This window comes from Furipterus horrens, unplaced genomic scaffold, assembly GCF_987537825.1.
Source record: "Furipterus horrens unplaced genomic scaffold, mFurHor1.1.pri manual_scaffold_17, whole genome shotgun sequence".
Taxonomy (NCBI): Eukaryota; Metazoa; Chordata; class Mammalia; order Chiroptera; family Furipteridae; genus Furipterus; species Furipterus horrens.
The window spans coordinates 75174461-75188321 of NW_028327187.1; the positions used below are offsets into that span (position 1 = coordinate 75174461).

A 13861-nucleotide genomic window follows, 5' to 3' on the forward strand; every position below is an offset into this window, starting at 1 on the left:
CGGGCATCTGCTGACTGCACAGACGCCGGACGCCGGGGTCAGCGCTGCCGCTGACTGCCTGGCTGCTGTAGCTGTCGTCGCTGCTGCTGCCGCCACCATGGCTCAATACAAGGGTGCCGCGAGCGAGGCGGGCCGCGCCATGCACCTGATGAAGCGAGAGAAGCAGCGCGAGCAGATGGAGCAGATGAAGCAGCGGATCGCCGAGGTGCTGGCTGGACCCGGGCGCCTCAGAACATGCGCGCCGCTGCCCGCTGCTCCGACCCCTGAGGCCCCGCCCCGCCCCGGTAGGCGGGCCTAGAACGCGGGCGGCGAGCTGAGTGGGATCTTTGCTTGCTCATCTCCAGCAAGGGGCAGGAGCGAGCCGGCGACAGTCTGCTCATCTGTAAAATGGGGCCAGGAGGCTGATCCGAGCTAGCTTGTGACAAGCCCCCAACTGGAGGAAGCAACACTCAATGGTTCCATTGGTCACATTGGTTCTGGCTCCTGAGTCCTGAGAGTGAGGTCTCTGCCCTGAGCCAACGGATACCGGAAGGGCAGGCTCTGGCTAACCCACCTGTTGCTGAGGCTCTTTCCAGAGCACTTGGTGCCTCAACAAAGGTAGGCGAGAGCATCAGGGGTTCTAGCGGTTCACAGAGGGCTTCAGTGAGAGGTCAGGAAGGCAGGAGCTCCTTTGGGCCTTTGTGGGAGACTCTTTTGGAAGAGTGTGAACTCAGAACACGAGGGGCAAGCAGGCGCCTACCTTAGGTACTGTGGAAGCTGGGTCCAAGGAAGTGGCCCCATGCTGAGTCCTCCTGAAGCCTCAGTTCGTGCCTCATTGTCTCAGTGCTGACTCTCTGGCCAGCCAGAGGTACGTTTCTCTGCTGGACACTCTCCTCTGGAGCCACTGGCTGGAGAGGGACCTACACAGGATGGAGCTGAGCCAGAGTGAGGAGGCTTCATGGGAAGCTGTTGGTAACATCTGGACTGAGAGGGAGCAACACTGTTCAGTGAGGGACTAGGCCCATTGGCCATTCTTCGCTCTCCTGTCACCCTTTGGTTTGTGTCTCCAGAGTTTTAGCTTAAAAAGCTGGGTATGAGAAACTCCAAAGCAGGTAGACCCCGTGGCTCCAGGTTACTGAGAGAGCCCTGGTCCTCAGCAGGAGGCACGGAGGGGCCAGAGCAGCTCAGAACTCACAGGGAAAGAACCCCATTTGACTCAGCACTGAAAGAACTCCTCGCAGCCCTGTGGAACCTTTCATCAACTGAGGAAAGGGGGGGCGTATCTTTCTCAAGGTCATATTATAGGCCAGGAACAGATAGATCTGGGACAGGAACCCAGGCCCAGGTCCTCACTTCCACTGTGGGGTGGAGGGTGGCCTTCACTGCTACTCTCTATCACTTACAGGAGAACACAATGAAATCCCACACTGATAAGAAGTTCTCAGAGCACTACGATGCTTAGAGGCGGAGCTCAAGTCCAGCACAGTGGGTAAGCAAAGCATGCACAGAGGCCTGTTGTTTCACTGGCTGTGGGTGATTGATCCTTACTCCCATGTTACTTGGCCTCATAGGACTTGTGACCCTGAATGACATGAAGGCCAAGCAGGAAGCACTGGTGAAGGAACGGGAGAAGCAGCTGGCCAAGAAGGAGCAGTCAAAGGAGCTGCAGCTGTGAGTCCTCTTCTCCCCACCAGCAAACCCCCTCTGAGATGAGCTTGAAGTGACCCAGGGCAATAGGATTCTTCAGGGTTTGCACCATGTGGGCCGCACACTGAGCACATAGGTGTTTTGGGGTTAGGAAAAGGGCCTCGGGGTGAGGATGTGGTGTATGATGGCTATCCATACTTTGTCAGGAAGCTGGAGAAGCTGCGAGAGAAAGAACACAACAAGGAGGCTAAGCGGAAGATCTCTAGCCTGTCCTTCAACCTGGAGGAAGAAGACGTGGGTGAGGAGGAGGAGGCCATGTATGAGGAGGAGCTGAAAAGGAAAGGTGACTGAGGGCAGGCTTGGGGCACCAGGGAGGGGCCCTGCCTGCAGCGCTGTGTCCTGGTTTCTGGCTTTAGAGTGAAGAAGCATGTTCACCACCCAGCCTTGATTGCCCACTACATTTGTGGTCCTGAACCTCACATGTCAGGACAGGAGAGAAAGGACCAAGTCTGCACTGTGTGTAAAGCAGAGTTAGGGTGGGGACTTGCTTTCAGTGCCATAGTGAGTCAGAGCCTCTGTACCGGGGCATGAGGTCTTCAGTGCGAGAGGCTGCCAGAGGAAGCTGCTGTAGTTACTGTGAAGGATGGACTGAGGAGGGGAGAGGATGGTCTAGATCAAGCTGGCTAGTAGAACTTTCTGTGGTGATGGAAATGTATGTGTCTGTGCTGCCAGGTGACCACTGAACATGTGGCTCGTGTGACTGGGGCACCAAATTGTTAAATTCTGTTTGATGAATTTCAGTGTCAGTTGACACAGCCACAGAAATTCAGTGCAGGTCTCAGCTGAAGGAACAAGGGATTATAGGGACAACTTGGGGAGGCTGGGAAGTGAGGACGAAGCCAGCATGGGACCCTATGTGCCATGCACCTGCTTCAGGCTGGGTGAGGGCTGAGGCAGATGGACAAAAGCAGAACTCTGTCTCTTCTGTGGGAATCACATGGATCAGCATGCAACCTGCCAGGGCCTGGGCCAGCCCACGGCTTAGGGAAAGTGTCCCATGGGGGACAGTTAAGTTTGACCTTCAGGATGAGGGGAATTTCAATAATAGCCAGAGAGGTAGGGGTGGGGTGGAGTAGAGAAACATGTAGCATAGAGAAATGAGTGAGTCCACAAGTGGACTTGGAACGGTGCAGGGCCAGGGCTGGGCTGGTTTACAAAGTATGATGGCCAAGGAATAGCACAAGATGGCACTGTTTAGTGTGGTGGCAGCCTGGGTATGACAGCTTTAAGGGGAGTAGCTGATGTGAGGAGGAGGACGCTTTTGAGCCTCCTGGTGTTTCAAGTGTTCCAGGAACCAAAGTAAAATGTGGGAAAAGAAACGAGTGAAGTTAATTTCAGTACTACTTGGTAATGTCAAGTATTTAGTGATATTTGGTATTTAAAATATTTCTGCCAGCACATCATCACATAAGCTACACATGTATGTGACAGGGACCTTCGTTTTGGATAGCACAGGTCTGGGAGAAGGCTGTCAACCTCTCTGTGTATCACTGGGGTTTTGTTAGGGCTTCCCTTCCCCCAGAGATTTTGGTTTGGGGACCTGGTGATGGGACACCAGCGTGGGATTTTTAAAAAACTCTCTGGGTGTCCTGACTGGTGTGGCTCAGTGGATTGAGCACCGGCCTGCGGACCGAAGGGTCGCTGGTTCGATTCCTGGTCAGGGCACATGCCTGGGTTGTGGACCAGGTCCTCAGTTGGGGGTGTGCGAGAGGCAGCTCGTTGATGTTTCTCTTGCACACTGATGTCTCTCTCCCTCTTTCTCCCTCCCTTCCCCTCTCTAAAAAAAAAACAAAATAAAGTAAAAACTCTCTGGGTAATTCTAATGTGTGGCCAGGCTCTGGAAATCTTGCTTTGGAGCAGCAGGCTGGAGTGCAGGCTTGTCTTCTAGGTCTGTGGTTCTCAGAGTGGTCCAGGACACCTAGGGGGTCTCTGAGACCCTTCTGAGGTGTCTGCAAGGTCAAAAATATTCATAATCATGCAAAGAGATTCTTGGCCTTTTGCACTCTCTCTCACGAGTGTGCAGTGAAGTTTTCCAAAGGCCACATGACGTGATGACATCGTTACTCCAACAGGTAACAGTGCTTGCTTTTCTGTTCTAGAGTGTTCAGTATTTCTCAGGCTCAGTTTCTAATTCGGTGAATATTGATGGCTACCACTCCCATAGACAAGAACTCTTTGGGGTCCCCAGTAACTTGTAAGAGTGTTCAGGGGTGCTGAGACCAGCAAGTTGAAGAACAACCATTCTAGTTCATCCATGTCCTAATGAGGGAAACTGAGTCCCAGAGTCTAGGATGTTGGCAAGGCTGGCCTCTCCTTCCCTTCGTCCCATTGGCTCTGGTCTTAGTAGCCATGGGATTTTGGGCTTCAGTTTCCTTGACTGGGGAGAAGGAATGTCATGCCCCTGTGTGGCTGTTGTGAGGATTAGATGAGACATCGGATGTGTGACTGTGATGAGCGCAGCTGCTGGTACAGAGGGGGACCTACCCATCCAACGCAAAGGAGCCTTTGCTCCCTCAGACACTGGCATTGATGCCTTAAATCCTCCGAGGTCACAGTTGATGGGACAAGAACGCAGTACCTGGTCTGTCCATCTGCTGGCAGTAGAGACCAAGGTGAGGGCCCGTTTGTAAGGGTGCCTTTTAGGTCTCGAAGAGGACAATGCAGGCCACTGTGACTGGGAGCAGAGGGCAGTGTGTCCCAAGATGGTCTAGGAAGCCCCCAAGGAGGTGGCATTTGAGTTGAGGCCTGAGCAATAAAGGTCCAGGGTGTAGCTGACACCTGTGTTTCCTTTAGTTCTAGAGATCCCCACAAAGAAGAGGAAATTAGGGAAGAACCCAGATGTAGACACAAGCTTTTGGCCTGACCGTGACCGCGAGGTAAAGGCAGCCTGACTCCAGCCTTGGCCCTGACCTTGGCAGAGGCTTTTGCTCAGGGAGTAGGGCCTTATGTGCCCTCTGAGCAGCCTTGGGTCTCCCTCCTATATTCTTTTCCTCTCCCAGGAGGAGGAGAATCAGCTCTGGGAAGAGCTGCGGCAAGAATGGGAAGTCAAGCAGGAGAAGATCAAGAGTGAGTGCTCACCAAGTGGGACCTGCATGGCCCAGCCTGGGGTGCTGGGGCAGTGAGAGCCCTGGGCTGGGGACTGAGCCCCAGGGAACTTGTAGAGCCTGGGGACACATGGTTCTGGAGGCTGAGTAGCAATTCTGTTCTGTAGGTGAGGAGATTGAAATCACCTTTAGTTATTGGGATGGCTCTGGGCACCGGTGGACAGTCAAGGTGGGCAGTGTGGGGCTTGTACCCCACTACCTGTGCTCCTAACATTTGGTGAGGAGGAGCTTTAATCTTGAATTTGGAATCCTGCAGGCCCCTTTATGTGGATGGCCCCTGTGGATCCTGGGGGGAGCAGGGAACGGGACTTGGCCACCTGTGATGGTAGTGAGGGTTCTAGGGTCCCTGGCAGGGGCCTCCAGGCCACTGCCTTCTTGAGTGCCCTTCTCCACAGCCTCACCTTTCCTTCGCAACTCTTTGGTGTCCTTGATGTCGGCTTTGGGGCCCACTCATGCAGATGAAAAAAGGCAACTCTATGCAGCAGTTTCTGCAGAAGGCGCTTGAGATCCTGCACAAAGACTTCAGTGAGCTCAGGTAGGGTGTGTGTGCACATGCATGTACATGTGTATGAGCATGTGTGTGCATGTTTGTGGAGCCTTCAGTCCTAGCCCTGATACCAGAACTCCCAAGTGGTGGCTGCTGCTGTGGCACACCAGGATGACTACTCCGTGAGTAGGAAGGGGGCATGCTGGCATTGTGCTCCTAAGAAGAGGGTCAGGATTCTTTTTCCATTCCTCTCACCCTATGCAGCTTAGGTGGGAGCACTGGCCTTAGCTTTGTAACCTAGAGATGAAGTACAGTGATGCTACTCCTGGGCTCACCAAACCTAGCGGCTTGCCTCAAAGCAGTTGGGGTCGTCTCCCAGCTCTGGCACTGGTCTCATTGGCTGGCTGCTTCCTCGTCCATCCACAGCCTCCTGCCTTTCTCCCTTAGGTTGTCAGGGGTGGAGCAGCTCATGTACATCAAAGAAGATTTAATCATACCCCATGTGAGTCTCCTCTCTCTTCCCACAGCCCTGGACAGGGTGGCAGTGGGAGGGGTGGTGAGCTTTGGCATGCCAGGGGCTTTGTGGGATAGTCTCTGCTCTACTCTGCTCTGGGGCCCTGGCTTGGGTTGGGGGTGCAATGTGTGCAGGTGTGCCTGTATCCAGCCTGTGGGCAGGCAAGCAGGAGGAGGGTCCGAGATGGGTCATCAGCCATAGCTTTCCTGCCGTTGGCTCCTAGCACCACAGCTTCTACGATTTCATCGTCACCAAGGCACGAGGGAAGAGTGGTGAGTATGCCCAGCCCAGTCTCTTCCCTTCCCCAGCAACTTGCCCCCAACATAACAGGATAGCAGCCTGAGGGTGAGCTGGCTGCTTCTCCCCTGCAGGGCCACTCTTCAGTTTCGATGTTCATGATGATGTGCGGCTGCTCAGTGATGCCACTGTGGAGAAGGATGAGGTACAGTGGTGCTGGGACACTGGGCCAAGGGAGGGAGGAGCAATGGAGGGAAGGGGAAGTGGAGAAACCAGGCCCCTGGGTGCCTCTGAGCCAGAAGGTCTGGCTCTTCTCCCTTCCTCAGTCACATGCGGGCAAGGTGGTGCTAAGTAGCTGGTATGGGAAGAACTAGCACATCTTCCCCTCCAGCCGCTGGGAACCATACGACCCTGAGAAGAAGTGGGACAAGTACACGATAAGGAGGCTCCTCTGAGGTGGCCCTGTGGCTGGGCTAGTCAGCTTGAGCTGGGGTGTGGGAGCCAGCCTGGCTGGGGGTGGGCTGCATTGTTCTGCTAGAGGACTACCCCTGCTCAACTTGGCTTCCCTTCTCTGTTCCTTTGTCCTCACACCAGATCCGGTGAATGCACAGGTGGAGCAGGCTCGCTCCGCCATTTTCCTCCAGCCTCCCCACTTCCCAGGTCTCTAGGACTCCAGATGCCTGGCTCCTCCCTCCTGTGATGTCACTGATCGTCCTCTGCCCCTGATGCTGTCATTTACTGCTTTTTTCTTTTATGGTAAAGAAATGCACATGGCCCTGACCAGTGTGGCTTAGTTGGTTGGGCATCATCCCACAAAGTGAAAGGTCACCAGTTTGATTCCTGGTCCGGGCACGTGGCTGGGTTGCGGGTTTGGTCCCCCCACCCCCCGAGTCAGGGAGCATATGAAAGGCAAATCAATCGATGTTTCTCTTTCACATCAATGCTTTTCTCCGTCTCTCTCCCTCCCTTCCCCACTCTCTAAAAATAAATAAATAAAATCTTTTAAAAAAAGAGAAATACACCTGTCAGAGTCAGAGCACCTGTACTGTTTTTTATTTTTTTAAAAATACACTTTTTGAGATAAAAGTCACAAGACAAAGTTCAGCATTTTGGCCATTTACAAGTATATATTCAGGGGTATTTAGTACATTGACAATGTTGTACAACCATCACCTCTGTTTAGTTCCAGAATATTTCTAGCACCCCAAAGAGAGATCCCATACTCATTATCAGTCTCTCCCCCAGCCCCTGGCATCCTCTAGTCTGCTTTCTGTCTGTGTGGATTTGCCTATTCTGGAAGTTTCACATAAATGGAATCGTGCAATATTTGTGGTATTTGTGTTTGGCAAGAAAGTGTGTGTTTGGTGGAAGTGGGAGGGTGGAAGAGGATGGGTGGCAATGTGAGTCTGTGGAGGGATAAGGAGGACATTTGCAACCCATAGGGGCCTGGGCAGGTCCAGCTGTGCCTGCAGCCATCCCGCCCTCCCCAGGGCACCTACATGGCATTGCGGTTCTTCACTGTGAATGGGAAGGGCATAACACTGCATGCCTCCCAGACCCTTCAGTTCCTCTTATGTCTCCAAGCTGCTTGCTCCATAGGGAACAGGACTGTCCTGTGGCTTCTAGCCGCCCAACATCACTACCACAGCTATGCAAACCCACCCCTGCCTTCCTTGCTCTGGGCCCTTCCCAGCATGTCTCTTTAGTACCAATATGGGAAGACTCCTGCTGAGTGCCCTGCTCAAACTGTCCTGGGGCTGGTTGCTTTCATGTCCCCAAGGGGGGAATCTCACTTAGGGGTTGGTGCTCCCCAGTTCCCTGTGTGTAAGCTGAGGCAGACAGCCCTGGCTCCAGGAGGCTGAGGAAGGGAAGCTGACCACTGCTTGCCTGAAGCCAATCAGAGGGGAGAGGGAACAGCTCCTGGCTGGTAGGGAGCTTCCCAACTCTGAGTGTGGCCCCACCTCCCTGGCAAATGTGTGAGCTTTGCTGGGTGCAGAGGCTCCTGTGCCCTTTTCCTCCCGCAGACAGGACCCTGTCTCCTGTTCAACCATGGCTGGGGAGACCTGGCCGGCAGCAAGGAGCTCTCATTCAGGCTTCCAGGCCCTGGGTCTTGGATGTGGCTATCTGGGGTCACTTGGAGGAGGGTAGAGTAGGCTAGAGCACCTCGGGCACAGCAGGGAGGGGGTGGCCAGGCCTGACCTTAGGTCATGAACAAGTCTGGGGAACTTCAATGGGACCTTTTGTTCAGTTCCAGGAACCTTAGAGAGGGGATTGTTTGGCCTTCTGCACCAACCCCCTCCTGCATTCTTTGAGAAGCCACCAGAAAAGCAGACTTCACAGGGAAATGAACCCCTCTCGGCTAGTTCACACAATGATGGATGGTTTCAGCTTCACACCTTCTGGAAAACAAGTTGCTTGAAGCTCAATTTTGGGTTGTGGCAGGGAAGGGCTTGGTTTCTGGAAGCCCCCTTAGGCCCCTGAGAGGTCGGGCCATGGCAGGGAGAAGCCATTTGGGGTCAGGATCAAGGGGCAGGGGTGCTGTCAGGGAAGGAGACCCACATCCTTATGGCCAGTGAAGAGATGAAAAAGGCTGCACCATGGTGGGGGAGCCCCAGAGAGGAGCCCCTTGTCTTAGTAAGGACTGTGGTGGTACTCTGGAAGGCCAATCTGGAAGAGCATTGGTGGAGCAAGCTTCTTGCAGCTGTTCCCCAAGTTTTTGACCAGAACAGGGACTGTAGCTCCAGAGCTCTCTCCTGGGACCTTGGATTCATATGAGTGTGGAGCTCAGAGGCGAGGTTGGGTGGCAACAGAGAGAAGTTGGGGAGCTACTATCTGATGCTGTGGAACTACATGAGGTCACTGAAGTCAGGAAGTGGTCGACAATATTTCTGGGGGCCAGTGTGCCAGAGCCAGAGGTGCGCTAGACCCCGAAGACACAATGGAGTGAGGAAGGCCAGCCCTACCTTACTTGCCCAGCCTTCATTCACTTTGTGTTTGAATGTATATGGATATAAACCAATAGGGAAACAAAAAAAAATGAACAAGCAAGATGGAGAGACCTTTCTGGCATGGTGACATTTAGGCTGACAAGAATGGCAAGTCAGCCATTCCAAAACTGGGCAGGGAGCAATCCACATGCAAAGACACAATGTGTGTGAGTGTGTGGAGGGTTGGAACAGAGGGAAGGAGGGAGGAAAAGAGAGGCTAGGAGGAAAGGTCACAGAAGCAGCTGAGCGGGAAGGGGGGATGCTGATCTTGTTTACCTCGAACTGTTTGCAGAGGCTAGAAATTCACCTGGTTCACACATCAGCATGAAAGGGTGGACGTGGTTTTACCTCACCTCCTCCGAGCACTCATGGTCCAGTTCCCACAATGCCCCCAACAAAGTACTTGCATTTGTCACTTAATATATTCGAATATCCTACATATCTCTCCATATCTCTGCATACAGAGCCTCCTCATTTTTTTTCCTAAGCAGTGGAGTTAATTTTCCAGATATTGGCAAATTCTTTTCTGTAAGACCTCACCCACTTTGCCCACCTGCAGGTGAAAGTCCTGGCTCCCCTGAGCTTTGCCCACAGAGTACCCTTACTTCCCACCAGGGGACATATGCAATCTGAGATGGGACATGTGGTCTGTTAGTGTGCCTTTTATTTTTAAAGTTTTTTCAGCTGAGGAAAAATTCACATAAGAATAATCATTGGCCATTTAAAAATGCACATTTTGGTGGCATTTCGTACATGCACAATGTTGTGCAACCATCTCATCCATCGAATTCCAGAACATTTCATCACTTCAGAAGGAAACACCATACCCATTAAAGTCTCTCCTGAATCCCTCTCCCCCAGCCCCTAGCAACCACCAATCTACTTTCTGCCTGTATGCGTTCGCCTATTCTGTAAGTTTCACATAAATGGAATCATGCAATTAAACATCTACATAGATGGAAATACATTCCATGTTCATGGATTAGAAGACTCAACAATGTCAGAATGACTGTATTAAGTTTCAATTGCCTGTAACAAATTAACAAAAACTCAGTAGCTGAAAGCAATACTCATTTATTACCTGACAGTTTCTGTAGGTAAAGTCTGGGCATAATGGAACTGGATCCTCAAGGTCTCACAAGGCTGCAATCAAGGTTGGCTGGACTGCCTTCTCATCTGAGGCTCAGGTTCCTCTCCCAAGCTCATGTGGTTCTGGGTAGAATTTGGTTCCTTGTGACTGTAGGACTGAGGTCCTTGTTCTCTCATTGGCTATTGGCTAGGGGGTTGGTTTCAACTCCTAAATGCCATCTAAGGTTCCTTGCCACCTGGTCCCCTCCATAGCCCCTCTCATGCTTTGAATCTCTCCCTTCAGGAAGGTCCCAGTCTTGGTTAAGGGCTCACCTGCTTAGGTCGGGCCCACCCAGATAATCTCCCCTTTGATGAGCTCAAAGTCAGCTGATTAGTAACCTAACCGTGGAAGTGATATTCCATCATGTGCAGAGGTTCTGCTCTGGCTCAAGGGGAGGGGATTGTGTAGGAGGCAGAAACCTTGTGGTCATCTTGTAATTCTTCCCCCAAATGACAACTCTCCCCAAAGTGATCTTTGAATTCTATGCAACCCCTACCCCAAATCCCAGCACGCTTTTCTATAGAAATTGACAAGTGGACCCTCAAATTATATAGAAATGCAAAGGACCTAGAATATCCAAAACAATTTTGAAAAAGAACAGAGTTGGAAGGATCACCTTACCTGATTTGAAAACTTACTATGAAGCCACAGTAATCAAAGAAGTGTGCTATAGCTGCAAGGATAGAAATAGAGGTAGAAGCACAGAATTAGTATTCCAGAAATAAATCCTTGCATTTATAATGTTTTTTAAAAATTTATTTTAGGTCTGGCTAGTGTGGCTCAGTGGATTAAGCACCAGCCTGAGAATCAAAATGGTTGCTGGTTCAATTCCTGGTCAGGGCACATGCCTGGATTGAAGGCCATGGCCCCAGCTGGGGGCGTGTGATAGGCAACCAACCTCACACCAATGTTTCTCATCCTCTCTTTCTCCCTCCCTTCTTCTATCTCTAAAAATAAATAAAATATTTTAAAAATAAGAAAAGAAAAGCATAGCCTTTTCCAAAAGAAAAATAAAAAATAAAAATTTATTTTAAATCCTCACCGGAGGGTATGTTTATTGATTTTTAGAGAGGGAGAAGCATCGATCGGTTGCCTCCCGCATGTGCCCAGACTGGGTATCAAACCTGCCACCTAGGTATGTAACTGGATCAGGGATTGAACCTGAAACCTTTTGGTACACAGGACGATGCTCCAACCAAGCCACCGGCCAGGGCTATGATGTTTAAGAAATGGTGCTTGCTGGTGCCTGGATCAGTGTGGCTCAGCTGGTTGGGCATTGTCCCTCAAAGCAAAAGGCTACCAGTTGGATATCCATTCAGGGCACATGCCTGGGTTTCAGGGAGTCTCCGCACCTCGTTGGGGCACGTGCAAGAGGCAACCAATGGATGTTTCTCTCCCACTCTTTCTCCCTTCCTTCCCCTCTCTCTAAGAGCAAATAAATAAAATATTTTAAAAAATAAAAGAAAGAAATGGTGCTGGCCCTGGCCAGGTAGCTAAGGTGGTTAAAGCATTGCCCCAATATGCCAAGGTTGTGGGTTCGATCCCAGGTCATATAAGAATCAACCAATGAATGCATAAACAAGTGCAACAACAAATTAATGTGCCTCTTTCTCTCTCCCTCCCTCCCTTCCTCTCTCTCTAAAATCAATAAATGAAAGTTTAAAAAAGAAACAGTATTGGAGCAGTCAGATATCTGAATGGAAAAAGTAAGCTTTTAAAAATATTTTTTATTCATTTATTTTTTAGAAAGAGATTAAGGAAGGAAGAAAGAGAGGAAGAGAAACATTGATTGGTTGCCTCTCACAGGTGCCCCAACTGGAGACTGAGTCTGAAACCTAGACATGTGCCCCACCTGGGAATCAAACCAGTGACCATTTGCTTGGTGGGATGACACCCAAGTGAGCCACACTGGTCAGGGAAGAAAAAGTAAATTTTAATCCTGATGTTATGAGTTGAATAATGTCCCCTGGGAAGATACGTCCATGTCCTTTCCCCCTGTGAATGGGACCTGATGCAGAGGGAGGGTCTTTGCAGATGTGATCCAGTTAAAATAAGGCCGTACTGGAGAAGTGTAAGCCCTAGTCCAATATTAATGTCCTTCTAAGAAGAGAAGAGACAGACACAGGGAGAATGCCACGTTACAAGAGAGACATGTGCTGCATCTACAAGCCAAGGAATGCTAAGGGTTGTCAGCCACCTTCACAAACTGGAAGAGACAAGAAAGGCCTCTCTCCTAGAGCTTCTGGAGGGAGCGTGGCCCTGTCCACTCCTCAGTTTCAGACGTCTAGAATCCAGAACTAAGAAACGAAATGTATGTTTGTTGTTTTAACCACTCAGTTTGTGGAATTTTGTTATGGTAGCCACAGGAAACTCACACACATTATTTAGTCCATACAGAAAAATGAACCTGACATGGGTTGTAGACCTAAAAGTAAAAGCTAAAACTAAAAAAACATCTAAATGAAACATTGGAGAATATCTTTGTGACCTTAGGCTAGGCAATGGTTTCCTGAACAGGAACAAAAAAACATCAAATGCTCTTTGAAGGATACTATCATGTGGTGAGGATGGGGAGAAAAGGGAACCCTAGTGTACAGTTGGGGGGAATGCAGACTGGTGCAGCCACTGTGGAAAACAGTAAGAAGATACCTCAAAAAATTAAAAATAAAACCGCCTTATGACCTAGCAATTCTACTGCTGGGTATATATCTGAAGAAACCCAAAACACTAATTTGGAAGAGTATATGTTCCCGTATGTTCATGACAGCTTTATTCATAATAGCCAATAACTGGAAACAGCTGAAGTGTCCATCAGTAGATGAGTGGATAAAAAAGCTATGGTACATATATGCAATGGAATATTACTCAGTCATTTAAAAAGAATGAAATATTACCATTTGCAACAGTGTGGATGGACTTGGAGAGTATTATGCTACGTTAAATAAGTCAGTCAGAGAAAGACAAGTACCATATGATTTTACTTATATGTGGAATCTAATTAACAAAACAAATGAACAAACAAAACAGAAACAGACTCACAGATACAGAGAACAAACTGATGACTGCCAGAGGGGAGGGGCGGGGGACTGGGTAAAAATGATGAAGGAATTAAGAAGTACAAATTGGTAGTCACAGAATAGTCATGGGAATGTAATGTACATCATAGGGACTATATAGTCAATAATATTTTAATAACTATGTATGGGGCCAGGTGGGTACTGAAAATATCTGGAGGAAACACTTTGTAAAGTATATGATTGTCTAACCACTATGCTGTACACTTGAAACTAATACAAAATAATATTGAATGCAAACTGTAATGGAAAAAATAAAGTTAAAAGAAGAAAAAAGTAAAAGAAAAGGAAAATGACTAAAAAAATGGTACTGGCACAACTAGATAGTAGCAACAAGTGAAAAAATGAGTTGGGCCACAACCTCACATCATATACTAAAACTAATCCAAAATGGATGAGAGACCCAATTTTAAGAGCAAAAACGATAAAACTCTAAGAATGAAGCATCGGGGTAAATCTTTGTGATCTTGGATTTAACAATGATTTCTTAAATATAACAACTAAAGCATAAATAACAATAGATAAATAAATTAGACATAATTAAAATTTAAAGCTGTGTATCCAAGTACACTATTAACAAAATGAAAAAAGAACCCACAGAATGAAAGAAAATATTTAGAAATCATATATATAATAAGGAATT

The 13861-nt window shown here is 49.3% G+C and overlaps 1 protein-coding gene across 1 annotated transcript; it reads left to right on the forward strand.

The window, feature by feature from the left end:
- The first annotated feature begins 299 nt into the window (after positions 1–299).
- Positions 300–7034, forward strand: FAM50A (family with sequence similarity 50 member A). Its single transcript, XM_090263925.1, has 10 exons — positions 300–597; positions 1385–1468; positions 1551–1650; positions 1833–1969; positions 4480–4562; positions 4689–5325; positions 5733–5779; positions 6015–6063; positions 6163–6233; positions 6623–7034. The coding sequence occupies exons 3-6, from the start codon at positions 1571–1573 to the stop codon at positions 4806–4808; spliced, it is 420 nt and encodes a 139-aa protein (XP_090120051.1). The 5' UTR covers positions 300–597; positions 1385–1468; positions 1551–1570; the 3' UTR covers positions 4809–5325; positions 5733–5779; positions 6015–6063; positions 6163–6233; positions 6623–7034.
- The last annotated feature ends 6827 nt before the right edge of the window (positions 7035–13861 follow it).